This window comes from Typha latifolia, chromosome 1 (genome assembly GCF_019914945.1).
Source record: "Typha latifolia isolate L0001 chromosome 1, TyphaL0001v2, whole genome shotgun sequence".
In the NCBI taxonomy this organism is placed as follows: domain Eukaryota; kingdom Viridiplantae; phylum Streptophyta; class Magnoliopsida; order Poales; family Typhaceae; genus Typha; species Typha latifolia.
In genome coordinates, this window is record NC_133086.1 from 20,658,096 (window position 1) to 20,685,797 (window position 27,702).

The following is a 27,702-nucleotide window of genomic DNA, read 5'->3' on the forward strand; positions in this document are numbered from 1 at the left end:
CTTGGGGGCATATCTTTGAATCAGATAATAAATTGATGTTAGTTATCTCCCTTGCCATCAAATAGTTTGTATGATTAACTTTAACCTGTACAATTATTATGAAACAAATTATTTAATAGTTTGATAACTTAATTCTATTTGACTGACTTGAGATGGCTCGACAATATGGTAACTTAAAAAAGCCGATTGATAACTATTTTGAGCCATGCATTTGCAGTGTTTTGTTCGAAAAAAGAAGACTCGTGATTGATTGATCTCCCTGATTATTTTGCTTTTAAAAAATATAAAATGGTGTTTTGGTAATTTGTGATATATCTATTAAGTTGGGCAGAAAACCTAACTATTTAATCACAAGTATGGAGACATATATTGTGCAAAAATATATACGAGATTAAAACAATTTTAGACACAAAATATACGAATTAAGAACAAATATGAAGCCCATGGGCTCATTGCCATCCAGGCTAACTAAGTAGCTTCTTGATCTGCTCCAAATATAGATTTTTGACAAGATATTACAACTATAAGACCCACTAAAGAGAAGGTTAACAAGTGAATCACGGCTCTATAAAATTAACTTAATTTGGGGCCGACGATTTGATTGACTATGCCACGGATTCAATTCGTAGGGTCACCAATCATCTAAAGACACAATTATTTGATTCCTCTCTAGAGAAGACTCTGCTACGGAGCGTGCGTCATCTACCTCCTTCGTAATTGACAACTCATTCTTAAGCTGCAGTGGTAGCAGGATTTCTGTAATATCTTTTAAGTAAAATTATTATAATTAAGCTGCAGTGGTAACAGGGTTGCTGTATAGAATCAATGTAAGTTTTTAAATTTTTTTATTTATCCTGGTCGTCCAACTACAAATACTTTCGTTAGATTCACAAGTATAGGATCGAGAGTTACTTCTATTTGATTCCTGATGATGCGATTCGAGGTATGTTAGCCAAACAATCCCAAAATTATAGATGCGGATCTCAACATATACTAGCAACTATATGATCCACTAAAATAGGATAATAAATGGATCACGGCTCGAGAATCAACTTTGGTCCATTTAATTTGGGGCCCACGATTGAATTGACTCTGCTACGGACTCAATTCGTAGGGTCACTGATCATCTACTACAGATGTCTGGTTTCCTCTTTTACCTCTAAACCTCTAACTTTCTCCTACTGACCGGTTTCTTCTTATCTATGAATATTCTATAGATTAACTCAGGGGAGACCCAGCAATGTCCCACGTCAATAATGGAGACCCTATTAGAGCTTGGGTATCCCCAAATCATTTCATCGTTCCTAGGGGAGCCCCACACATCAATCAAGCAAATTTCCTAGCCTTATCTATACATAGCTTCGCCCCTTCCTGCTATCAAAGTTGATGCAACGTTTTTATTTATATTCATAAAAAAAAACGTTTTTATTTATTTATTTTTCATGCAATCAAACCTAGCTTCGTTTGCATTTTGGTCATTAACACGTCATGCAACCCCCATAGATACTTCTATGCACGTCTGAGCACGTGGATGGTATAATATAGTTCAAGCTAATATATACCAATTGTCATTTTGATCAAAGTTCTCTTCCGACAAATATTACTAATGCCAACGTGCTTTAAGAAAATAATTATTAGGATAAACTGGGATCCCATGTCTATAATGTAGAATTACTACCACAAAGGATAGTACGATTACATCCAAACAATATATTTTTTATCTACAAACTATATTACAAATATCCCCGGGCAGGCCGTCACTGCCTCAAAGGGCGCCGGGGCGTAGCCCTGGAAGTACCCGTCCCCGTGGCGGCGAGCAGTGTCGCGAGGTTGGCGACGGCTCCGTCCATCCCAATATCGCCGTTAGGCGGGATTAACGGAGGGGTATTGGGACCGTATAAGGGCTGGTAGAACAGCCACGCGCACTCGCCCGGGCAGTGGGAGATGGAGTTCCCGACCCAAAGGTAAGGATGCTGCGCGCCGCCACGTCGGTGGTGGGAGAGATGCGGGAGACGAGGCGAAGGAGGTCGTGTTCTGAGAGGGAGCTGCCGAGGGAGTAAGACTCGTCAAGGAATTGTGGGCCGAGGGTTACATGGGCCGGGGTTTTGCCATTGAGGTTGGTTGTGGCTCACCGACGGATGGCGAGGGGAAATCATCGGAGGAGGGGGAAAGAGAGCGGAGGAAGTCGGCGACGATGGAGCCCTGGGAAGGGGAGAAGCGGCCGTACTAGAGGAGGTGGAGGGTGAGGTTGCCGGTGAGTATGAGAGAATTACTGCAGGTTGTGTGTATCGACGCGAAAGAGCGAGCGAGGTTTCACCGCAGAGGAGTATAACGGTAGAGAAGGATTGTGAACTCTATAAACGAATGGATGCCATGTCTATTGGGCAATCCATCGTTTCTTGAGAAATTTGAGCGCCGGGGGCATGCAATTAACCTAAATTATGCTTTTAAACTGTGATGGTGGTTTTCGTTAGCCTCATGAGCTTATCTGGTAGACGACCAGCTGATTAACATTCAAATTATCATCTGCTACCCGGATCCGCTTTAAAATCCGGCCTAACAAGATCCGGCCCATTTAACGGAATTTGACAAGAGAGGAGTAAGATCGATAGCCGAAAAACGAAGCCTACCAAACAATACGGCCTATGTGACGTGCGAAACAAGGGAGAGGGGTAAATTCCATGGATAAGGACTGGAAAAGGAAACCAGTGAGCCAGTGTGATAATGACAGGAGAGGGTAAAATGACATTATTAGCCCCATTGGAATGTCCTATTAGGATATATCAAATACCCTTTACCATAAGCCAATTATTATTGTTAGATAATAGATATCATATTATAGGATGATATCCGAGCAGACGTGAGTCGTGACAGCAGCAACTCTCTCTCTCTCTCTCTATATATATATGTATATATATATATATATATATATATATATATATCTCCATCTACATAATGCATACTACAGCTGTAACCATTGATCTTGATCAACGGACCTTTCAATAGAAGCTAAGTTAATTATGATTTTAAAAGGTTCCACTGGGGGAAGGGCTGCAACTAATGATGACTGTGGATCTAATAATTAAACGTCAGCATTAAACCCCAACTTGTTTGCTTATAAATTTTTGAATTTTTGATGCATGGCGTACCTGCTAATTGCTTTCTTCAGAGAGGTGAAAGGCACTATTATTTACTGGAAAGTGCATACTAGTGAAGAGCCTAAACATGTGGAACTATCTAGTGATGAAATCCTATGAGAAGGATATAGAGATGAAATCCATCACTATACAACTCCCAAATAGAAGCCTCAATGGGACATCACTTTCCGGATAACATAATGCCAATCACATATAGCCATGCATATGAATCCAAAACATAGCAGTCAGTAATCGTGTCAAATGGCACGTTCACCGACCTATCAATTTCATTTACTTTGTTTCAAAAACAAACATTAGAGTAAACCACTACATAATTGTTATTTTATATATTTTCTCGCATGATACAGTGCATGTCTCATATGGGTTAATTTGCCTTCCAGCTGCAACACAAGATTTATTAGTTGATCTGAAGCGATAAATTATCACAACAAGGATAAGGGGGACATCTTTGGATTATTCCGAGGGAATTCATACGGTGAGACAAATTGCTCCCAATACGAGACGACATGTTAATTGTTCAACGTGTGGCATCGTACATGCCAAATCTTATACTCCCAACACGGAAAACAACAACGGAGAGAGAGAGAGAGAGAGAGAGAGAGAGAGAGAGAGAGAGAGAGAGAGAGAGAGAGAGAGAGAGAGAGAGAGAGAGAGAGAGAGAGAGAGAGGAGTAAATAATTAAAGAAGCTCGTACAACCACGCTACTAGCGATGAGAGGATCTAAACGTACTTTATGTGAATAATATTTTTGCTTTTCCTAACCCTATTCTTATCTATCAAATCAAACTGTAGTATCACGAGATAATTTTATCTCTGCTACAAGTTACTGCCCCCCTCCCCTTAAATCAAACTTCTATAAATATGAATAGATCAACACACGGACTACCTTCAACTCTACACGAGCCGACATTATGGAAGGGACTTGAGAGTCGATCCACCATAATTAAAGAGAAGATGACTGGTCCTCTTCGTCTATATAATAACTACACTAGATATAAAATCGATCAAAATAATGGAGTTGATACGTTTGCAATTAAGATTTGGGGACTAACACAGCTGTGAGGAGGGGCGGGCGAAGGGACGATCTCGAAGGCGGCTACGGAGTCCGAGGACTCGAGTCAAAAGGCGAGGGCTTTGTATAATTAAGAGACAGAGATGAGGACAACAGACTTGCCAATTATTGCAAGTGCATGCATGCAGGTGAGAGGGTAGCACGTGCGCAGTAAGGGATGAGAAGGACTGGGAACTACTGGTGACATGGCAGCCGACATGAGCAAGTCGGTGGAGTGCATCGTTTAGAGCACGAGAAGCGTGGATGCGCGTGACATCACTGGACAGGGTTTGGGGTTAGGGAAAGCCGATAGCCACAATTAAAGATTCTTCATTAGATTACAGCTCCATACACAATTAGAAAGAAAAAAAAGGACGACCGTCTTCAATACAACTTCTATATTTAGCTAGAAACAAATCACACAGCAACAAAAATATGGTATTAATAAAAGGTAAATAACAATAAATAGAAACACTTGTGTACAAGTACAGCTGTGAGCAAAGGAGGTAGGATGTCACGCCTATAAATAAACTTCTATTTGGGTATCGTCAGCAGTATCACAGGAAGGTAACAGTAAGAAGCTTAACATGCCCAAATTTCTTTTTAGCAAAACTAGCTAAGAACACAGACGCAAGAGGGTCAGAATATTGTGGCTCCAACAAGACCACGGCAAGATCAGACACCAACAAACCTATAAATCATTAGCAGAGATCTTATAAAAAATAATAAACAACAAGATAAACATGAAAAAGGTTAGAGGACTACTGCTGTAGCGATAGCCATGGCTTGATAATGACAACCTTGACAATCAAGGAGGAGAGAGGGAGTCAATAGAAAAGGAAAAAGAGGAATAGGAGGAGGAGGAAGGAAGGAGGAGATAAGAAAGAGGGAATTGGAGGGGGAGGATAAAAGAGAGAAAGGGAATAGAAAACATCGGAAAAAAAAAATTTCCCTCATCTCAATGAAAGTTATCAGAAGAAGAGAGACTGGATAAATCGCTAGTGTTGATTGATAGAACCTCTCAAAGAAGAGGGGCTTCAATAAGAAGCATTTTAATTTATCGCAGCTACCAATGTGTGATAGGATATATTCATCAATAAATTCTACAAATTAGCCAAAACCATGGAATTCCTGTAATTATATGAGAATACCTCATTGCCTCACAAAGTGTACATATTTTATTCAAATTATTTTGTGTAAAATAAGAGAATATATTAATCACTAATTTTAACATATCCTTTTATCCTCCTCCATTAATTAACATGGACAAACAACCATATTTTGCTTCATAGATATCTCAACAGTACAATTAATAAAAGCAAATTAAAACCATATTAACCACTAATCACATGACGTCTACACTTTCATAACTGAACTTTCCCTTTCTATTTCTATATTACTACACGAGCGTAGTGCACTGAGAAGTTTTGGGGTTCCACATGGCGGGCAAGAGAAACTTCCTTCCATCCATTCCCCTCGCGTTATAACTGGCCCCACTCGAGGGGTCTACCAGAACTTTTCCCGGGTATCCCGGATACGCCCCCGTTCCGAACATCCCCGTGCACGCCGTCACCGCCTCCAATGGCGCCGTTGCCGGCCCCTGGAAGTATCCTCTCCCATTCGGATTCGTCACCGCCCCGGCCAATAGCGTCGCCAGGTTTATCACCACGCCGTCCATCCCGACGTCGCCGTTAGGTGCCACTAACGGCGGCGTCTGCGGGCCGTAGATGGGCTGGTGGAACGGCCACGCGCACTGCCCCGGGCACTGGGCCGAAGAGTCTCCGACCCATACGTAACCGGCCGAGCCGGCAACCGGCCCGTGGGCCCCGCACCGGCTCGAGCAGAAGCCCTCGACCGCCACGTCGGACGAGGTGATCACGACGCTGATCGAGTCGGCCCTGGGGCGACCGGCGCGACCTGCCATGGCGGTTATCTGGGAGGAGGTGAGCTGGTTCCCAAGGGAGTAGGACTCGTCGAGGATTTGAGAGCCAAGGGTTAAGTGGGCCGGGCCGTGGCCGTATAGTGAAGTGGTGGCCCACCATGTGGCGACCGTGGGAGGTGCGGCAAAGCCGGCGGAGGAGGGGGAGAGGGAGCGGAAGAAGTCAGCCACGATGGAGCGCTGGGAAGGGGAGAAGCGGCCGTACCAGATGAGGTTGAGGCTAAAGTTGCCGGTGAGGAGGGGGCCGTTGTGATACTGGAGGACCAAGGGCTGTTGCTGGACTAGGATTAGCTTTCTGGGCGAGGCCGTCGCGGATTGGAACATGAGGAGGAGCAACAGGAAATAGAGTGTAAGGAGAGGGGTCAAAGTGCAAAAGGTGGCCATCTCTTTCGTTGTTGGATTCTAGTTTTAGTGGTGAGAAAGAGGAGTAGAGTGTAAGAGTTTATATAGTGGTGAGGAGTGTGACTAAAGAAGAGGATGAGGAGTGGGCGAAATAGAATGAATGATTGGTCGGCTCAGTGGACTTTGACTCTTTGGCAGTGTCTCAAGTTTGGTGGCGTCGATTGGAGTAAGTGCGGATTTTTAAATTGTTGCTTCGATCGAGTCGGTCCTTGAGAGATGGGGTCAGTAGACAGTAGATTGTTGGTGGTGAATTGTGATACTATAGTTTTTAGCTTGGTTTGTGGCTCAAATGTAAAGGAGACTATAATTGGCTTTTGGAGCATTTTCCTCTGTATTTTTTTTCTTTTTAATAAACTACGATTCTAGCGCTTAATTATAAGTTAGATTTTTTAATTAAAAAAAAAACTAATCCTTCCAGATATAAAAATAAAATAGTTAGAAAAAACGAACTATAACATATGGTCGGTTGGACTCAGAAAAGTGATTAAAAGATATACTTCCCCGAGAGTTAAATATAATGAGAAATTGAAATGAAACATATTGAGCCTGTTTGACGTGTTCAAGCAAAGGCCACACAGATTCCTTAATGTGTGAAATGGGAACAGTAGCTTCAACAAGGTACTCTTGATCCAAAGAGGCCATTATGATCAAACTCCTAGAACTCGTGTGCAAAATAACAGTTCGAAGTTTGATAAGTATGTTTAACTGCGTCAACTACACAACTAACCATCATTCTCTTTATTATATATAAAAATATTTTGTTTATAATTTTAAATTTTAAATTAATTAGTGAGTTAATATGATATTAAAGCATAAATTCTCAGTTCACAACTTATTTGTTGTTTATTAAGTTTATTTTTTAAGTCTCTCAAAATTTCTTTGATTTAGAAATAATATTTTTTAATAATTTAAAATTTAACAGTAGTCAGCGAATTACTCATATCTCGATTATTACAATATAACTATCAGATGAAGTTTTAAGCACTCTTTGACTAGGTGATCTATTTCACGTCCTGCATGAATGCGAGACTAATAATCAAACAAGCAAAACGAAATATCGAAGTTAATAAGTATTGTTCTCAAGTTTGATAGATTTTTTTATCGTAGGAAAAACTTTGAAAGATAAAAGAAGCTGCTTTCGGTAGAGATAGATAGAAATGGGCCGGTGAGTGGAGTTCGCTTTAAAGAGCTGGACAAGAAGCCATTAAGCTGCTTCCAATTGGGGCCTTTTCTAGCCGAAGAAGGCGAAGTCAAAGTTCCTACCAATGATCTAGATGATATAATTTTATGGGGTCAGACGACTTTATTGACAAATAAACAAAGACCGGGGTCAGCATTATCTTGAGTGGCTACGGCAATGTTATGTATTAATTCCCAATATACGATAGATATTAGTCTTGGTTTTGCCTCAAAACACGAGCTCCGTTTTTATACTGGAATGAATAGTCGAGCTGAGATAGACCCATTTCCCTCGAGCTCAACTCAAATTAGCTAAAAATATTATAAAATTTTGTTCCTAAATCATACTTACTATATTAATTTTTTAAATTAAAGTTTTACTTTCAATTGCACATTAACAAATAATTTGGAATATTCTTTATAGCTAAGCTCTTCTCTTAAAATATAACTTGTTAAGATTTTAATGTAAGAAATTATATTAATTAATCATTGTGGTAACATAATTCTCCAAATTGCACATCGTTAAGAGACTAAAATTTGTACGAATTGAGCTAGGAAAGCCTGTCCCAAGTATAACCACAATCAACGAGATGAGTAGCTTCTGTGAGCTCATCTATAATTTTATTAGCTTCATGATAGAGATGGAAAAATCTCAGGGAAAGGGAAGAGGGATAGAAGATAGCGATAGTAAGGATGGCAACCACCGTCAAAGAGGTTTTGTGGACATAATCCAAAATATTAACCAGCGAAAAGGATCCGATGAGAAATGGTTGCTCGTGTACATTCACGGTCGTCTGATGTGCAAGTGGGTTGAGTTGGGATACATCCACTACTATTCTTAATCATAATTCTCTTTATTCAGAGATTTCTCTTACTGACAATTTTGTCGGTAAAGAATGTTTTTATAATTTCAATGTATCACCTAGCTCCAGTTTTGCTTGTGCTGTCAATCTAAGTCTGCTTTTGGGTCATTAGGCAACAACTTATGCTTTTGGACGTATCCTCCTATATGTACGAAATGGAATTAATGATGGGAAATTTAAGTTGGTGAATCTGCGTTACAATCCAGAAATTAAGGGTTTTATGATCATGATACGTAGTAACTAAGTAATTGAAAGCAAAAGATAATAGTGTTACAGGATTTGTCATGATTCAAAATGAACGAGGAGGGATAGAGTCAACATCCATGAATAAAAGAGCAAAGAAACGGGGAAAAAGAGCATCTTCTTTAATGGTTTATCCAACACTTCGCTATCAGCAAGCTACACATTCTGACCGTGAGAAACTTCACATCAATTAACATCAGCGGAAAAATACCCAGAACTTCTTACACTCTCAGTCAAATCTTTATATATAAGTGAATATATCATTGCACATCCATAGAGTTAAATTATCCAGAGAAAAAAGCAGTGAAGGTTAACAATATTCTTATTGCAACAAAAGATCTAGCTTAGAACTTACATATATTTTTATCGTACAACTCACTGGACATATGTACATATATATATATATATATATATATATATATAGATTCAAACCCCACATCACAAAGATATAAAGAAACCCCAAGTTTCTACACCAAGGTGGAGCAAGTCGACGTCGCCGGATTAAACAGAGCCGGAACCAGATACCTCCTCCCGTGGGCCCCATTCGCGTTATAGCTGGCTCCGGTTGTGGGGTCCACCATCAAATTACCAGGATACCCCGGGTACGCCCCCTTGCCGTATACCCCCGTGCACGCCGTCGCTGCCTCTAATGGCGCCTCCCTCGGCCCCTGGTAGTAGCCGTCGCCGAACGGATTGGTCACCGCCCCGGCCATCATGCTCGCGAGGTTGATCACCATGCCGTCCACCCCGACGTCGCCGTTAGGCGCCACTAATGGCGGCGTCTGCGGGCCGTACATCGGCTGGTGGAACGGCCACGCGCACTGCCCGGGGCATTGGCTCGCCGAGTTGCCGACCCAGATGTACGCCGACCCGGTCTTCCGGTCGGACCAGTGGGACCCGCACCGGCTCATGCAGAACCCCTCAACAGCAACGTCATCCGCCGTGAACACCAAGGCGATCCCCCCTCTCACGCGCCGGCCCTTAGTGGCCAGGTTTGAGATTTGGGCCATGCTGAGCGATTTGCCCATGGAGTACCCATCGGAGACCTGGTTGGCTAATAGAATTCGACTTTTCTTGGGTCCAGGCTTGCTGCTAATCTTAGTAAAGTAGAGGTGCTCAATGGTGTTCCACCACTGGGATAGGGAGGGGTTCGGCGCGTTGCGTGCGGAGGTGAGGGAGAGGAGGAAGTCGGAGACGATGGACTTCTGAGTTTGGGTGAAGTGGCCGTACCAGAGGATGGAGATGGGGATGTCTCCTAGGAGCACAGCTCCATTGTGGTATTTGAGGAGATTGGGTTGGGGTTGGACTAGGGATGCTAGTTTTCTGGACGACCCCATAGAAGAATGGGCTAGACTTACTAGTATTATCACCAGTACAACTAGGAAGGAAGCCATTTTAGAGTAGTGAGAGGAAAAGCTAAAGGGAGAAACTGGTGAATTGTAGTGAGGTGGGAGGAGGGCTTATAAAAGGGGGGGGGGGAGGAGGAAATGGAATAAGAGTGCTCAAATGATAGAGTGGGTTCGAGTCAGCTTCCTGGTATTGTTTTCTAGAGAGGGACTCTCACTCGGAAGGCAGCTGTATGTCACTTATTGCTGCTTGCTTGATATGAGTAGTGTTTAAAAAAAATACTCGCTGAATTCAAAAGCGGCGAGCTGCTGATTTAATCTAATATGAATTGGGCTGTTTGGGGATTTAATTAGGCAGTTGAGGTTTTAGATTAGTAATTAAGTGGTCCACATATGTATAATATAATTAGCTATAATACGGATAAACCAAACTTTTTCCTCTAGAATAATTATTAAAAAATGACCAGGAAAGAAAGAATAGGACCTCATAAAAGCTATCAATTGCATTTTGGTTTCTTCGGAACGACGTCAGTCGTCCTTCGGGGGTAAGGTGGCTTCTAGGCAGAGCTGACTACAGTTGTCACGTGCGGTTGCACAGCTGTCAAAGATTCTTCACGCGAGCTCATTGGGATAAGAACAAAACAGCTCTCAAAGTTCTATCCCTTCCGCAGTATCTACTATCTAGAGAATGGCGGAGCTCCGCGTTCTCACACGTGGAAGTTGATCCTGCTTCCTAAATAATAATAAACTTTTTATTTCTATCAAATGAGGCCCAAGGCTATGGCTGGGCTGAATAAGAGTTCAACGCTCCTCTTCGGCCCATTTAGGCCCTACAACAACCTTTGCTCTCGAATAAAACTGGGATTTCTTTTTGGGAAAGGGGATTAAGTCATCTATAATTGAAACCAAACTTCGAGTTTAAACAACCACAAAACAAAATGACAATATAAATAACCTTCTTTTCTTTTCCTTACAGAAATGAAAAATAAATAAAAATACCGCAACATCGTTTATTGAAATCCGAACACAGATTAACACAACTCTCAGAACCAAACAAAAGACAATACAATCTGCACAGTATATCAACCCCCTGCTAACCAAACGCAAACACCAGAATGATCAGACCACGCATAAGGGTTGGAGACAAACTAACTAGTAAAGGCCACAAACAAAACGAACAGAAAACATGCCACTCCTCAATCACACAACACTATAAAGTTTTAATCCAACTGCAGATAAAAAATAACAAAAACAACACAGACCCGGAAAAAAAGCGCCTAAAACAGTGGTTCAAGATTAGTTGTCGTCCATGATCACCAAATCTTTCAGATCTTCTAGCAAAAAGAGAGGTTACTCTATTCTTTAATTCCATCTAAGAACAACCCAAATAAAATACCACTTGTTAAGCTCTTTACTCTGGAAAATTTTCTCCCCTAGGAACAAATCGCTCACCTGCTTAGGATTATTCTTCATCGATCCGTAACCTTTCATATAAATACCTTTTTTTATCTTCTCTTGTGTTTACCTGATATGGATACAATTTAAATTTAAGCTGCAATGCAATATACCTTTCAGTTTTCCTGTACCAATCTGCTTTATATGTTAACTCTCTAAACCTGAGGAGTTTTGGATAGAATTTTCTTCCCATTAGAGAGTAAACACTCCAATAAAAACTCGAATAAAGCTTGGGACAGGTTGGGAAGTTCTTTGTATGAATATTATTTAACTTTTATATAAAAAGGATACAGTAGAGTATCGTCGAGACAAATTACCACCAAAAGGCAAAGGCTCAGTGATGATTCCATTCACCATACGCCACCAATCCAAACATTTACTCAAACTATCGAATCTCGAGGAGCATCATTTTAATCTAATGAAACATAAAATTTGATATTTATTTTCCATCGAACGAATCAAAGAATTACATATTTATCTATCCCCTTCCCAACGCCACTTGCTAGAACTTTTAAATCTCCCGGCCAAATCCTATACCAAGGTGGAGCAAGACGACGTCGCCGGATCGAAAAGAGCCGGCACGAGGTACCTCCTCCCGTGGGCCCCATTTGCGTTATAGCTCGCCCCGGTGGTGGTGTCCACCCTCAAATTACCAGGGTAACCCGGGTACGCCCCCTTCCCGTACACCCCCGTGCAGGCCGTCGCGGTCTCTAACGGCGCCTCCTTTGGTCCCTGATAGTAGCCGTCGCCGAACGGGTTGGTCACCGCCCCGGCCATCATGCTTGCGAGGTTGATCACCATGCCGTCAACCCCGACGTCGCCGTTAGGCGGCCCTAACGGCGCCGTCTGCGGGCCGTAGGTGGGCTGGTGGAACGGCCACGCGCACTGGCCCGGGCACTGGCTCGCCGAGTTGCCAACCCAGATGTACGCGAACCGTCCCGACCTGGACCGGGCCGACGATCCGTGGGCCCCGCACCGGCTCATGCAGAATCCCTCGACCGCCACGTCCTCCGCCGTCAGGACCACGTTGACGGCGTTGCTTTGGGCCCCGCGGCTCGCCAGCTTGGCTATCTGAGCGTCGGTCAGAGACTTGCCGAGCGAGCACGACTCATCTAGGATCTGCTCACCGAGGGTGAGCGTAGGAAACCGGGCCTTCGACTTGGCGTAGTACTTCTCGGTGGTCTTCCACCACGTGGCCACGGAAGGCTCTCCCTGTGGGGAAGAGAGGGAGGCAACGAAGTCGGCGATGATGGCGCGTTGCGAGGCGGTGAACTTACCGTACCAGATGAAGTTTACGGAGATGCGGCCGGTGAGAAGAGCCCCCTTGTGGTAAGTTAACGTTTGGAGCTGGTCATCCGCCGCCTCGGTGAGCTGCCTCGCCCCAGAGGAGCACTGCAATAGGAGGCTTGATGCCAATAAGCAAAGGAATAGAGCAGAAGCCATTTGTTGGACAGGTGCTTAGCTCTTTGAGAAGAAGAGAAGTTCCCAGTGTTGTGAGGATGAAGGGGAGTAGCGGTGGGTTTATATAGCGGAGAGTTAAACAGAGTGGTATAAGAGAGAGTTGTTAATTTAAAACAAATTTAGTGGTGAAAGAGCCAAAACATAGTTGGCCCACATGGATAAATTAGGCCCATGAGAGGCCGTGATTGGGCCACGAAATAGTTAGTCGACAGCTTGCTCTGCCTCGTTCGTTCTTGCTCCAGCTGTCTCATAGTACGAATTTCTCTTACCAAAATGCCATCGCTGAGTAGGATTTGAAAGTGATGAATGACATCCATCTGTTGGAAATAGGTCAGCTAAGTTTAAAAAGTAAGGGGCAGTTTGGGATATGTGAAAGCGTAGGACCGTCTCCCGAGGATCATGATCATCAGTTTAGGACCCTTAGGTGGGGGAATATAAAAAATGTTAGGAGGGTAGAATGGGAAGACAGCCTGGAAATTTGTGGCCTATGTAGGAATGCTGAAGAGGCTATAGTAATTGATAGCTGTGATCGGGACCGGGGTTGGAGCCGAGCAGCGTCCGATGGCAGCTGGAAGCGTGCGAGCAGGCGCGGTGTCTCCAGGTTCGCGCTCGTACGGACTTATCCACCTCACGATCAGCTCGTGACTTATATATATGCCCACCGCCGGCCGCTACGGGTGTATAGCATTTGCTGTGATCTCAAACTTCGATTTATTAGAATTTGTTAATCAAAGATTAGGACCTACGAACCTAATAAGCTTATGCTAGAAGAAGTAACAGTTGTACCAATCTGCCACGTTTTTCCTCACAATAAACTCTCTTCCCCTCATCACTTCTCACAGTGTCTGTCGTTCTGGGAAACCCGACAATGACCAATTAATAATGGAGGTGGCACTCCGGACAAGCCTTAATGTCTTCGCTGGGTATCTTGTTGTTATGTGATAATTAATGCAGCAACAGTAGAGGTTAGGTCTTAATGTTGTCATCTTATGAGGACATGGCTTGATTATGTTAGGCTTCTGGAGTATCTCTTGGGTGTCTCGGCTGTGCTTGTTTTCTTAAGCGGAAGCATAGTAACATGGCAGTCAACTTAGAGTGTCCACATATGGATTTTAGTGGCGTAGGTAAGTATTGACCAAAGAAATTAATTATCATGATTGGAATGAAATGTTGCAGTAGCTTCTAAGCTAAAAGTTTGGATTAGGGAGTGCTTAGCTCTGAAATAATGTAACTTGAGAGAGATGCTTATTTGGAGGAGAGAACGAGAATCTAGATTAGTCCGCTTCACAGCCATTTGTTCTCTTCGGCCCAAACCCGGCCCAAACGAGAATTTAGGCCGTTAGATGGTCTCAGATTCGGTCCAAACCCATGACTTTAACGGTTAACGGCATCATTGGAGTTCTCATTTTTTTTCTTACTACGTCTCTCATTTCCAGTTCCTTGGCCTCTCTTCTCGATTCCTCTCTCTTCCAAACTTCCTCCAGAAATGGGCTGGAGAGGGATTCTTGGCTTCGATTACGGCATCGTGCAGGCCCCACTCGGCCCCGACATCTCCGGCCCCGAGCTCGTCGCGGCCGTTGCCAATTCCGGCGCCATCGGTCTCCTTAGAGCGCCCGATTGGGTATTACGTTTCGCTCGTTTTTCTCCCAATTCTTGTGTTAGATTGCTTTCTTTAGTTGCTCAAATGCTTCTAATTCGATTCTAATGGATGCTGGTGTTGTTGAGTTGAATACCTGTCGGGCAATACGGATAAGTACTGCAGATAGATATATATTTAAGTTCTTAGAAATATTAAATTTATGCAAGTTTTGAATTCGTGGATTAGTCGGGTATATCTTGTAACCAAATTTTACGAGTATTTGAGCAATCTTAAGAAGTCGGATTGCTTCAACCTATGAAATTTGATCCATCAAGTTTGTCATTTCCTCTTTGTCTAGCTCATTGTACTGCTCGCCATAAACTTTATATGTCATAGTTCTTTTCTACTGAAAAATTATTTTGATGCCCTATGGTTGCTTTTACTTGCTTTACCGAGAGCAAAAGTTTACATAGAATATTTCGATTTCGTGCAAATTATTTTGTTCTAGAACATTTGGGGTTGCAATTATTTACAAAAATTGGCATTTCTAAATCTTTGCCAGGAATCACCTGATTATTTGAGAAAGCTGATACAGAGGACAAGAACTTTGACAAGCAAACCGTTTGGGGTTGCCATCGCTTTGCCATTTCCACATGAAGAAAATGTGAAGGTTATCTTGGAAGAAAAGGTTGCTATATTGCAAGTTTACTGGGGAGAATACCCAAGAGAGCTTGTAGATGAAGCTCATCGTGCAGGAGTGAAGGTCTTACACCAAGTGAGTAACACATGGTTTTTATTTGCTACTCTTATTTCAACACCCTGAGACTTTAGTGCAAACTATTTGCCGACTGGGACAATATATGATCTTCTTTTGGTGATCTGTATTGTCATTTTTCTAGTGGTGGTACTTTTCTAACACGCAAGCTATTTCTTTTGCTGCCTCCACGCTCATTCTGCATGATTTACCCTTCTCTCTGTAAATTGCAAACACTATGTATGGATATTTGTTGTCTGTCTCTCGTATCTATGCTTGAAAGGATAATCCAGTACTTGCTTTAAATCTGGAAATATATCGTAGCCTATTTCTCCAACATCGAGTCAACTTACCTCGACCTTTCTTTCTCAGAACTTTGGTTTGAGGTGGAATATAACCAACATATCCATATCAGCTATTAGAAGTCCCAGTCTAAGAAACTGTTATTGCTTTCTTTTCCTCTTTGTTTTGCATTTCTCAATAAAACATAGTTTCGGGTTGTCTCTATGAACAGGTCGGTTGTTTTGGAGATGCAGAGAAGGCAAAAAAAGCTGGTGTGGATGGACTTATTGTTCAAGGTCGCGAAGCAGGGGGACACGTTATTGGTCAGGTAACATGTCATGCAACCCCAAAGATATTTCTATGCATGTCTACTGAGCACGTAGTGGTATAATGTAGTTCTAGTTAATATACATTTCAATTGTGACAGATGATTGCCAAGTATGACATATATATTGCACCGGCGACATATGATGATGGAGCAATGTTAACAGCCTTAAGATATTAAACTGTATTGAGATCACGTACTCACAAATACATGCATTAAAATGTCTCATATTACTTTGTTAAGGAACTTAGATGATAAAGAAAATGGCAAATTGCATACCTTCCCGTGGTTTGCCTTAATTTCATAAAACTTCTGTATCATTTTAATTTAAGCACTTAATCTCTGTTATATTGACTAACATACAACTATTTTTTTATCATATTTAATCAAATTAGAGGTCAAATTTAAAGTTTCTTATTACAAACAAAATTGTTGATGATTAAATAGGCTTTCCAATGGATCTAAAATAATATCGACAGCATTTTAAATGACACAAATATCACAAATATATTGCTTTTGTATCTAAAATTCAATTGATATTATTTTAGATGCATTGAAAAGTTGGTATTCAAATTTAACTTCTAATTTAATCAAATATGATAAAAAGATAAGGATTGCATTTTAGTCAAGATTACAGGAGCTAACCTAACTGCTTAAGTTGAAAGTGTATAAGGATTTTGTGAAATTAAACCAAATCATAGGAGGTGTAAAATGTAATTAACTTATGAAGAATTTCTATCATAGAGATCTACAAGAATAATACGGATTATATAGACCAGTCTCAGTTGAGTTGAGTGCCATATAAGAAGTCATACTGAGGAGATATGCATAAACCATAAGTATTATGATGTATATCTAGGTCATCAAAATTGTCTTGCACACTGAGAATCCTACAATGAATGGTAATGGAAAATAAAAAAAGATTCATAGGTTAGGGCTACTATGTCATGTTTTCCAAGGTGATGCATAATAACATGATCCAAAAGACCCCCATGATATTTGTCACTCATAGTGCCTTCCAGATAATGGAATCTGTTTAGTAACTCTCAGTGATTTACTAGTGTTCAACAAATATGATGTTTTGAATGCCAAAGAGTCCCTTTATTAATTTATTTGCAAGTGTCCTTTCCTTTCTTGTAGATCTCATGTATACGGTCAGATAAGGTTTTATAAGAACCTTGCCTACTTGATGTTCTTGAGCATTTGCTGTACTAATACTTAACATGCATCATAACAAGTTTCGGTTATAAGCTTAAGGGTATAAGGGCACCTAAGCATCCATAATTAGCAAGTTTAGTTACATGTCTTTACCATCATTCTTGATCTTGACCTGTCTTATCTACAGGAGGGACTAGTAGCATTTTTGCCACGAGTGGTAGATCTAGTCTCAGATTGTAATATTCCAGTCATTGCTGCTGGAGGTATTGTAGATGCTCGAGGCTATCTTGCTGCATTGGCACTTGGTGCTAAGGGTGTTTCCCTTGGAACTAGGTCCTTCACATCTCTCTTTCTCTCTATCTCTAGCTGTGCACCACATGCAACAATTTTGTATGAACTCTGATGATCACCTGAACCATTTCTAAATTTGCTGACCAATATAGTGTATCTTTGATGTACAGGTTCCTTGCCACTGCAGAAAGCTTTGCACATCCTCTTTATAAGCAAAAATTAATTGAACTGGATGAAACTGAGTACACAAATATATTTGGGCGGTCTAGGTGGCCTGGTGCACCTCATCGTGTCTTGCAAACGCCGTTCTTTAGTGAATGGAAGCATCTCCCAGAACAAGAAAGTGAAAACAATCAGCCTGTAATTGGCCATTCAATAATTCATGGAGTGGTATGTTTGAACCCTTTTCTAATAGCCCCTTCCATACATCGGGTTATCTAGAAAAGTAACCAATTTAGATAAGCAAGCATAGTTTGGTTTTCCAAAGAATACTGCCAAGGTTATTCAATTTCCAACTTCTGTAATAGGAGGTTCTGAGCTGAACTTCATACAGATCGCCTTGACTGATATTCCTGCATACACTTTTTAAATCCAGCTCTACATGCAACATCAAAAAATGGGGAAAGTATGCCAACTTTGTCGAACATATGCATGGTCAGAAAAAGAAAGAAAAAAAGATGACATACAGATCGGAGCCATCCAATCTTCGAATGCTACGATCATGTGCATCACTCGTCATGAACTAGTTGCGGCATTATGTTCTACTGATAAACTGCAATAGAGAAGTTTAGCAACCCATCTGTTTCAAGTATAACGTACAAATATTAGGCTCCAATCTTCATGGTGGTTAATTTATATGACAACAACAAATTTGGGTGAATCATAGTGTTTTTTTTTCTTAAAAAAATTAAAATTTTTTTTTTAAGTTCATAGTGTTTTCTGAACCCCTTTGCTCTATACATGATATTTATCCAAATTATCTAGGGGCTTATTATTATGTAAGAAAAGTAAATGCTGGGTTTTATAAATTGTAGTTATTTGACTTTTATAGGTTTGCTACTGTTACATTTACCACAGAATATTGTGCATCCATTTCTCCTCTTGAATCTCAGTAATATTTCATAGCACTAAAAGCAAAGAAAAAGAGCTATGGTAGGAGAGTGGGCTTGAGACATTCTTTAACAAGGAATTAGAAGTCTCCTAGACTAACTGTATGATCTTCTGATTAAGAGGCTGCTAGTCACCTCATCCATTTCAGAATCTCCGCTTTGATGTATTAATCGTTGTTCTGTGGATCTGACAGCTTTCTCTTGATATGATAAATTTTCATGGAGGACCAAGTTCTCTAATTTTTATCATGTCCATTCTGGCATGTCTATTTAAAAATATATGTTCAAGTCTTCAAGATCAGATTCAGAGAGAATATGTGCATTATTATTATCGCCGAAGATCATTCTAAAGATCACCTATTTAATAGAATCTACTTTCAGCAAAAGGAGATACGCCGCTTTGCCGGTACTGTTCCAAATGCAACAACAACTGGTGATATAGATAGCATGGTCATGTATGCTGGTCAAGGTGTCGGACTCATCAAAGAAATTCTCCCTGCGGGTGAAGTTGTGAAGAGGCTAGTTGTAGAAGTGCAACATCTCATTCAGACAGTTTTCTGAGGTAGCACAAGGCTGACATTCCACTAGTAGTTGGTTTCCTATTTCTTAATTTACAAGCCTTATCAGGTCAATGATTTGATGCTTCCTTTCATTTTAAGAAATAGTGATCTTAATACTTTCTTGTATGGTTAAAGTGCTAACTTATACTGACGGAAGAAAGAGGGGACTTTGGCTCTAATATTTCGACATTCAGATATTATCATAATTGCCTTTTTTTCCCCCACATAATTATGTCAGAAGTGCAACTTTGGGCAATAGATATTACTCTGTCACATGAAAGATTGAAAGGATGTTTTAAGTGTTCTGTTATGCATCTTGTGCTTTTCCTTGTATAAGTAACGGCAAGCTTTTGGGTTGTCACCAACTAGGTTCACATCCAAAATTGTCCTTCAAGGTATGTGTCTGATAGTATTGTTAAACTGAGAGCTTCTCATTTAATTGAACATAATATTGGTAAACTGAGAACATTTTAACCGAGTCTCAAACATGAATGATGTTGAGTATTAGGAAGAACAGGTAAGATTAGCAATGATTCTTCTGTTTTAAGTGTTCTTCCGTTTTCATTTACTTTTGGAGCACTGCATAGTAAGGCCCAAATTTCTGCCAGCTATCGGGCCACCTACCTACTGGTTGAACATCACATCATCCAGGTGAGGATGTGAGATAATAAGGGACAAGTTAGTCGATGTGATAGTTAATTAAACAAAGCGCCAAAGGAGAGTTCAAATTTGACTCAAAGCATGGTCTTATCGCAGCACCTTCGTTTCTTTTTGAGTATGACAGTCATAAATTTTCAGCAGGTATCTCCTTCCATTAGTTGGAGGTATAAATTTAATGTGAAGAGTTGATGTGAATATCAATTTTATTTTCGGTTTGGTAGCAAAATATACCATGAGTTATTTTAGTGGTTAGATCATGGTAACCCTGAGCATGTTACTATTACTATTTGATTTTGCAGGCATTTACTTGCGAAAGACCAAGGAACCAGGAAACCCCTCGGTGTTTGATTGGAGATATATCCATAAGGGACCTACTTCATCTGCCATTGGTACGAACAAGGCTTGCTAAAATTGTTTGTGGTCCCTTTTCTCTTTGGAAACTATTTCTAGTTTACGATCAGATTGTCATGCTGTCAGTGATTGTTTCCAAAATAGAAGGGAAGGGAGATAAGCTGTTTAAGACTTAGCATTATTGATTAGTAAGTGACTCTGGAAGAGTAACAATTTCATTGATTAGCAGTTGATCTGTACCTATCTGCCTCAGTGCAGGGTCACCATCCAAATAAATTTATATACTATAATTCATATTTCATTCATATCTCCTACGCATTGCATTTACCTTATGATTATGGTGTTATGTCACCACATCAATTAAGATTCATTAATCTGTCACGAATTACGACTGGCCAAGTATAAGGCTGGTTCTTTCCCTCTACAGATAACGTGCTATTAGCTCATTAATGCATGCCAAGATTGATGGCACTTCTTTTGTTTCTGTTTTGTTATAGCTTTGTCCGCGTAGAGATCTCTGACCAAATTCATTGATGCAACTGGTCACCCAAATAAGTATAGCTTGGTCATCTTTGGACCACCCACTGTCCATTCGGACCATTCTTATGGTCCTTCTCATTAAATCACCCAGGGAAGGAAAAAAGAACAAGGAAAGAAAGGGAAAAATTTTAAGGGTTCTGTGGTTCTGACCAATCTTTAAAGGCTGTGTTAGACTGCATTGAATTTGGTACTGCCTTGTCTTCTTTTAAGCTCATCTTTGTATTTTTGTTCTTCGTATACTTGTATCCTTGTATGCTTGATGGCTTTACGTGAAGAGCTGTTATATTTTAATTTGTTCTTGTTTTACTCCATGCGCAATAACTTAGTTTTGACAATGTTTGACGACACCAAGAGATTACCATTTACCAATATGAATCAGTTGAATTTAGATGAGCACCGGTAAGGCAATGCTACATGCCACATGCATGTGTAACGCACTTTGAGACTCGTTGATGATATATCTCCCATTAATGCCCCAAGCAAGTTGCTGACACCATTACTGCTTGCCCATGATGGAAGAGATACTTCATATCGCCATAATTAATGACGCATTCTTTTATTTTTCTGCATTTCGACACCCAAGAAGTAAGGGAGACGCAGACGTTCCTTGGTTGAATCGAATCAAGACTATGCCATTGCCTTTGGGTATCTCCCATTATTTTCTTTTTTTCTTTGTTACCATTCTCTTTTCTGTTTCCATTTTAATCTTATAAATTAGACTATTAATAGGGAAGGAATCTTTGTACTACCAAGGTGATAACTCATTAGTACACCGGAGCTTATGCTCTGAGTTCAGTTTCTCTTTACGCATGTATGTTAGTTTATATATGTATTGTAAGATGATGCAGGACGTATATAGTACGGCCATGGCACAGCCGCACAGATAATAAAGCTTTATACGCAAAGAGGATTAGCTTCATATTATTTGAGCCACTTATCCTATATCAACTATAAGGTAAGCACCTCTGCTATTTGTTCCTTCCATTCCTTGTACTTTTGAGATGGTTTTTTTTTTCTTCTTTTATTTCTTTTAATGATAATGATAAATCTTTGTTTGTTGGCCGTCCATATTTTCCAATAGGCAATGAAAGGAACGGTAGGAGAGTGATGAAAAGAACAATTGCTCATCGGCTATCTTGTCTTTCTTGTCCTGCACTTCTTCTTTTTCTCTCTTACCTTTTTGTAGTCTTCTCCTCCTCTCCAAGACGCCTGTCTATTTACCGTCCTTTCACTATACTATCTCTTTCTAGGCTGCCATTCTTCTGCACTTTCTACTATTTGATTAATCTCCATGGTGTATAGAGCCAAACGAATGGGAGGAAAAGAAACAGAGAGACTTCTTATGATTCCACCTGCCTCCATTGCAGCCTTTCTACCTCTGCCACAGTAAATACTCTCTCTCTCTCTCTCTCTCTCTCTCTCTCTCTCTCTCTCTCTCTCTCGATATTTATATATATAACACTCTATCTCTCTCACACGTCGTTCAATTGATGTCAGTCAAACTCAGATTTCCAAAATGATGTGATTGTTGGGTTAAGTAGCAACTCCCATCATTAAACACTTAATACCTACTGCTACTTTACCCCATTTCTATCAAGAGGGTGAGAGAGGTAAACCATTTCTATCAAGAGGGTCAGAGAGGTAAATCGTGGAAACTTGTGACCTCTAAATATATTGGAGTGGCATCCTCCCATTTGTCCATCTCTCCATGTGTTGTTCCTTTCCACTGCTCCTGTTGCTCTCTTGCTTAAGTGCCACCACTCCATTATTCCCCCCTCCATCCTCCTCTGAGGAGAAGTTTATAGAACCTCTCAATCAAAAGCATACAGCTTCCTTTCCACATAGTACACAAATCTCTTCTCCTCTACTCTCAACCCTCTCTCTTTCATGGTGAAATGACATGGTCACATTAGGCCATGAGCTTATCCTCACAACCACCCTCTGCATAATATTCCTCAATATCCTCCAGGGAGTGGGCTGCATCAGAACTATATCTCCGCTCTCGTCTCCTGAGGTACTCATCCAATAATTCACTCTTTTACCTTCTGTTGATGGCACTAATGAATGTCGTAGTACTACTCATCTACAGGGGATGCTAATGGAGGACAAAATTAGATTGGGCTCAACTCCACCCAGTTGCCACAACCGATGCAACCAGTGCAACCCATGCACTGCGGTCCAGGTGCCCACTCTTCCCGGCCGAATCGAACCGGGCTATGCTGGGCCGGTCCAGGCTCGAGAATCCTACGATGACTCCTTTAATAAGTACACCAACTACAAGCCTTTGGGGTGGAAATGCCGGTGCCGTGATCATCTCTACGACCCTTAGTTGAAATTCCAATTGGGCGGTTATGCATACGTTTTTCTTGTCCTTTTTTCGCTTTATGATTCTACTCCTTTTTTTTTTTTTTTAATTCTTGTTTAAGTAGGCTGTATGTTTCCCATTTTTCTTTCTGGTTTCTTTTTTCTTTTAATTTGGCTCAGCGGTGGCAGGACTGTTGTGATATTTTTTTACTTGGAATTGTTTTAATACTGCATTGTGTATAGAATCAGGGTGAGTGAAGAAGCCTATGCGTCTCATTTATTTGGCACTGTTTGATGGGCATCTCTTTACCTTTTGTTGGCATTTCTACCTCTCATACTCCTACGGCATCTTATCATCTCGGGATTCTGTGTGATGGTTACCATGTGTTACATTGAATGAGATGTCTGTCTCACTCTGTGCATTTTTAGTGGCAGCTAGTGATGTGGGGTTTTGTGGTTTTAATTTGGAATCGAGTCTAGTGGAATTGCCTACCTTCTTTGAAGGATTTTGACTAATTTACTGCAGGTGATGATTATTCAATTAGATGCCACTTCTTTACGATGGTGATAGCCCACTGTTGAGCGTGGCTGCTTAAGAAATGCGTCAAAATACCTGGATAATGATAGAAGACCTAAAAATGTCGAAATGATGCATGAGCAACAGTGAACTATATTTGATGTTTAGCAATATTAGTACAAGATATGCACTAGGGTCCGAGTATTTGATGGGTTATTGTTTGCTTTGACTTGACCAATTTAGGTAGCACTGGGTCCCAATCTTAGTAAAAAGATGCCTTACTTACTTGTTTAGCAAGTGTGGGCCAAGAGCAATTGGGATCTTTTCACGAAGCCACATTAGGCCTATAGCAACTGGGCCGGCCCAATCTGGTTATGGTCAGTGCGGATCCGAACTTTATTGGTACGATCATATTTACTTACCCGATTGTTAACGGATCTGATCCGTATACCTGACCCGGTTCCCACTCGTAGTATCAGAGTATCTGAGTATGTAAGAACAGTTCGCTCCTTTTCCCCCTTCCGCTTTCCCCCTCTCCTTTCAAACCACCAAACTCAGATAACCCAGCGGATAACCGCTTCGATGCTATCCACTTCCCTCCTCATCCCTTCGCCGCCCTCCGCCTATCGCCGCTTCAACCCTCCTCCTTTATTCTCTAATCCCGCTCTTATCTCCTCCTCTTATTCCCGTCGCCTCCAGCCTATCCCTCCCGTGCGGTCTCGTCCTCCGCCCCTCGCTTCTGCCGCCTCTTCCCCTCCTCCGCCCATCTCCTCTTCCCTCTCCTCCCCTCTCCACGCCCTAATATTCGACTGCGACGGCGTCATCCTCGAGTCAGAGCACCTCCACCGTCAAGCCTACAACGATGCCTTCGCCCACTTCGGCGTCCGTTGTCCGCCGTCTTCGCAGCAGACGCTTCTTTGGGATTCTGACTTCTACGATGAGCTGCAAAACCGAATCGGTGGCGGGAAGCCCAAGATGAGATGGTTCACTATGCGGCTTTCTTGATTTCTTCAAGTTTTTGAGGTTTTGTATGTCGGTTCCGGTTTCTTGACGGTTAGTACCTAATTGCGATTGGTAGGTACTTCGGTGAAAACGGTTGGCCTTCTTCTTCGATTTTTGAGACGCCTCCGTCGAGTGATTCGGATCGGGAGAAGTTGATTGATGTCCTCCAGGCAAGCTAATTTGTCTAACTTCATGCTGGGTTTTTTTGGTCACGGTAAATTTATCTTAGGAGAGTAGTGGGTATGAATTCTCTTAGATTGTTTCAGCTCATTGATCAGTATAATGTAGTTGCGAGAGTGCAATGTTTTTACTAGTAAGCTATTTGTGTGAGGAGCAATCGAAGAGATGTGTAGCTTTTAAAGATTCCGTGGCCTTATCATGACATTGAGATTACGATATTAGAAAATCCTAATGTAAGTCTGAGGTTCTAATCTTTCATGCATGAACTTAAGGTTTTACAAACATATATCTTCCTTTTGGCACGTACGGTGAATATGATGTAGGATTTTTCCAAGAAAGTGGTGTAATGGGGCAAAATAAACTTTTGTCTTCTTCTATGTACGATTGAAATTATTGTCATCATACATATGGGTTTAAGCAGATCCATACAAATTGTATTGTTTGCTTATGCTTTTAACAATTTCTCTTCTATCTCTGTAATTGTGTAGATTGTAAACTTTGGGCTATCTCCAACCAATTAATGTTTGAGACATATCCTCCTAAAGCTCAATTAAGTTTGTGAATTATGCCCATTTATGTTGGGCTATCTCCAACTAATTTGATGGCATGCAAATGATCCATTTGTAACAATTTTTTATTTATTGAAATTGATGGTTTGTTTTGTATATGTTGGGTGTTACAGTACCTTAGATATAGTGTAAAAATATATTTGACAGCTTTGACGCGCTCTCATGTTCTCAATGATGTCTTTAGCTGTCTGAAGTCTTTCTGATGTCTCTGGAGTCTGGACTTTATGACTCTTAGCATTGGAGCCTTCATTATCGGTGTAATGTTTCTAGCATCTCATTGGCATAATATCAATTTTTCTCCCTTAATTTCAAATTTTCAGTGGTGTAATATTCTGTCAAATGTATGGGATGGGATATTATACTAACTTCTGGAATTGCATTAATCTAAGAATCTGGCTTTCTGAAAAATTAAATGCATGCCATGGGAATTCTTTTTAGACATTCACAAGCTGACCTTTTTTTCCCACACTGATTAACAATTAAAATGCTGAGAGTTTAATAGTGAAAGTCACCTTTCTACAGGATTGGAAAACTGAAAGATACAAAGACATTATTAAATCTGGAACGGTAAGTATAAATTTCATAAGCCCTATGATAAGCTTCTCTTATAGTTATGGATTTTGTTGCATGTAGAGGTTCAAATTGGAACTCAGTAACTGAGCTTCTGTGCTATTAGGTGGAGCCTAGACCTGGTGTTCTGCAACTAATGGATGAAGCCAAGGGTGCGGTAATAAATGTCGCTGCATAAACCTTTATGTGGATAGATGCTGGTCTATTTCATATATGTTCTGGTTTCATTGATTTACTTGAATAGTTGAATGAACATCATCTCTCTGCATATAACCCCATTAAGGTCTCTTTTTATGAGTATCACCATTATGCAGAAAGGAAGTGACCTTGATGTCTTAAAAGGATCTCTTGTTATGATGTAGGGTATCAAACTTGCTGTTTGCTCTGCAGCAACTAAAAGTTCAGTCATATTATGCCTTCAAAATCTTATTGGCATAGTAAGTTTTTTATTTTCATCAGGTAGAATTTTCATATTAATTGCTCTTCCGAATGCTTGTACTGATATCTCCCCTCTCTTTTTCTTTGGATACTTGCAGGAGCGTTTCAGTAGTCTTGATTGCTTTCTTGCAGGTGATATTCTGCTGATGCTTCCTTAATTAAATTGGGTCCTGGAGTATGTTCTGTCTAGACAAACCAAAATTATCAACCGCTTTATTTTTTGGAGAAATGTCTTTCTCATTTTTAAGAATTTCAAAATAACACTTTCTAGTGCATGAAATAATTTCTTTTATAGAAAGTATACACATCATTGCATGGAATATGGAGTTTACTCTTGATTGGAATACTGAATATATATTATTGTTGTTTTCTTATCGGTAATATTACTGATATCATCCTTATGGTCATCACATTTTATTTCCTGTCATTTGAAATCTCAACATCTGCATATATCCATGTTAAATATCTCAGATTTTCAATCTTTTATCCAGCTTAAAATTCTATTGTTTATATTTCCTTGATCACATTAGAAGGTGAACCATTCAGGCTCCTATTGTCAATGAAATAATATGCCCACATGGTTTTTGAATAGATTTCCCTGGTTACAGGTGATGATGTCAAAGAAAAGAAACCTGATCCATCCATATATATCACAGCTGCAAGGGTAATAAAAAGAAAAGAGCGGCTCTGCCTTATTTTCTTGTAACTAAGTTTAATAACTAATTTCACTGAAGTTTAATTTCACGATTAGATACTTGGCGTGGAAGGGAAGAACTGTCTGGTGGTGGAAGATAGTATTATTGGGCTACAAGTAGGTCTTTTACCATATTCTATGGTATAAATTAAAATCTTTCTTTTGAACTCCAGAAGAATTTGCTATTAATTCTTACAGGCAGCAAAAGGAGCAGGAATGTCTTGCATCGTAACCTATACATCTTCAACTGCTAATCAGGTGAGCGTATGTTCTGCTGATTAAAGATGTGCCACAGTATGGAATGTTTCATCATGGTATGTGGATGAATGCCCATTTTGGTTTTCGTAGGATTTTAAAGATGCAATTACAACCTATCCTGACTTGAGCAAAGTGAGGTATGTATTATTTATCCTGGATTGCATCTTGTATTATTTATTGGCAGATTATAACAACTTAGTATTTGCAGGCTCGATGACCTAAAGTTGTTGCTCCAAAATTCTCTGGTCGCTAGATAGAAATATTTATCTGATTTCCTTGATGCACTGATACCTCTAGTACGCCCGGTAAGATGAGGTGAGATATTTACTCTTCTCCCAAGATTTCGTGATTTACTGAGGTTGTACGTATCAATGTACATATGTCATATGGGATTGCAAAATTGTATAATGTGTATCCTCTTCGTAATACAATATCTTTGTATATGCCTTAGCCTTTGGGCTCAA

The 27,702-nt window shown here is 40.6% G+C and overlaps 5 protein-coding genes across 6 annotated transcripts; 2 read left to right on the plus strand and 3 right to left on the minus strand.

Annotated features, from left to right (window-relative positions):
- Nucleotides 1-5,466: 5,466 nt before the first annotated feature.
- On the minus strand, nt 5,467-6,866 carry LOC140780428 (protein EXORDIUM-like 2). Its single transcript, XM_073125983.1, has one exon. The coding sequence runs from the start codon at nt 6,530-6,532 to the stop codon at nt 5,609-5,611; it is 924 nt and encodes a 307-aa protein (XP_072982084.1). The 5' UTR covers nt 6,533-6,866; the 3' UTR covers nt 5,467-5,608.
- Nucleotides 6,867-9,139: 2,273 nt separating this feature from the next.
- On the minus strand, nt 9,140-10,464 carry LOC140780429 (protein PHOSPHATE-INDUCED 1-like). The gene has a single exon (XM_073125984.1). It carries the CDS (start codon nt 10,227-10,229, stop codon nt 9,303-9,305), a length of 927 nt encoding a protein of 308 aa, XP_072982085.1. The 5' UTR covers nt 10,230-10,464; the 3' UTR covers nt 9,140-9,302.
- A 1,580-nt stretch (nt 10,465-12,044) lies between these two features.
- On the minus strand, nt 12,045-13,172 carry LOC140780430 (protein PHOSPHATE-INDUCED 1 homolog). The gene has a single exon (XM_073125985.1). The coding sequence runs from the start codon at nt 13,077-13,079 to the stop codon at nt 12,168-12,170; it is 912 nt and encodes a 303-aa protein (XP_072982086.1). The 5' UTR covers nt 13,080-13,172; the 3' UTR covers nt 12,045-12,167.
- A 1,323-nt stretch (nt 13,173-14,495) lies between these two features.
- LOC140797516 (uncharacterized) lies at nt 14,496-20,471 on the plus strand. Its single transcript, XM_073151003.1, has 7 exons — nt 14,496-14,718; nt 15,239-15,451; nt 15,945-16,040; nt 17,383-17,528; nt 17,657-17,876; nt 18,977-19,157; nt 20,115-20,471. Exons 1-6 carry the CDS (start codon nt 14,584-14,586, stop codon nt 19,154-19,156), a joined length of 990 nt encoding a protein of 329 aa, XP_073007104.1. The 5' UTR covers nt 14,496-14,583; the 3' UTR covers nt 19,157; nt 20,115-20,471.
- A 1,319-nt stretch (nt 20,472-21,790) lies between these two features.
- LOC140797101 (haloacid dehalogenase-like hydrolase domain-containing protein At4g39970) lies at nt 21,791-27,702 on the plus strand. Of its 2 annotated transcripts, none has more exons than XM_073150378.1 (12): nt 21,791-22,720; nt 22,780-24,510; nt 24,606-24,699; nt 25,801-25,845; nt 25,955-26,005; nt 26,211-26,285; nt 26,385-26,418; nt 26,895-26,950; nt 27,038-27,097; nt 27,179-27,238; nt 27,329-27,375; nt 27,447-27,702. In XM_073150378.1, exons 2-12 carry the CDS (start codon nt 24,110-24,112, stop codon nt 27,493-27,495), a joined length of 972 nt encoding a protein of 323 aa, XP_073006479.1. In that variant the 5' UTR covers nt 21,791-22,720; nt 22,780-24,109; the 3' UTR covers nt 27,496-27,702. The 2 variants fall into 2 exon arrangements, with proteins under 2 accessions (XP_073006479.1, XP_073006477.1); XM_073150376.1 differs by having other exon boundaries at nt 22,796-24,510.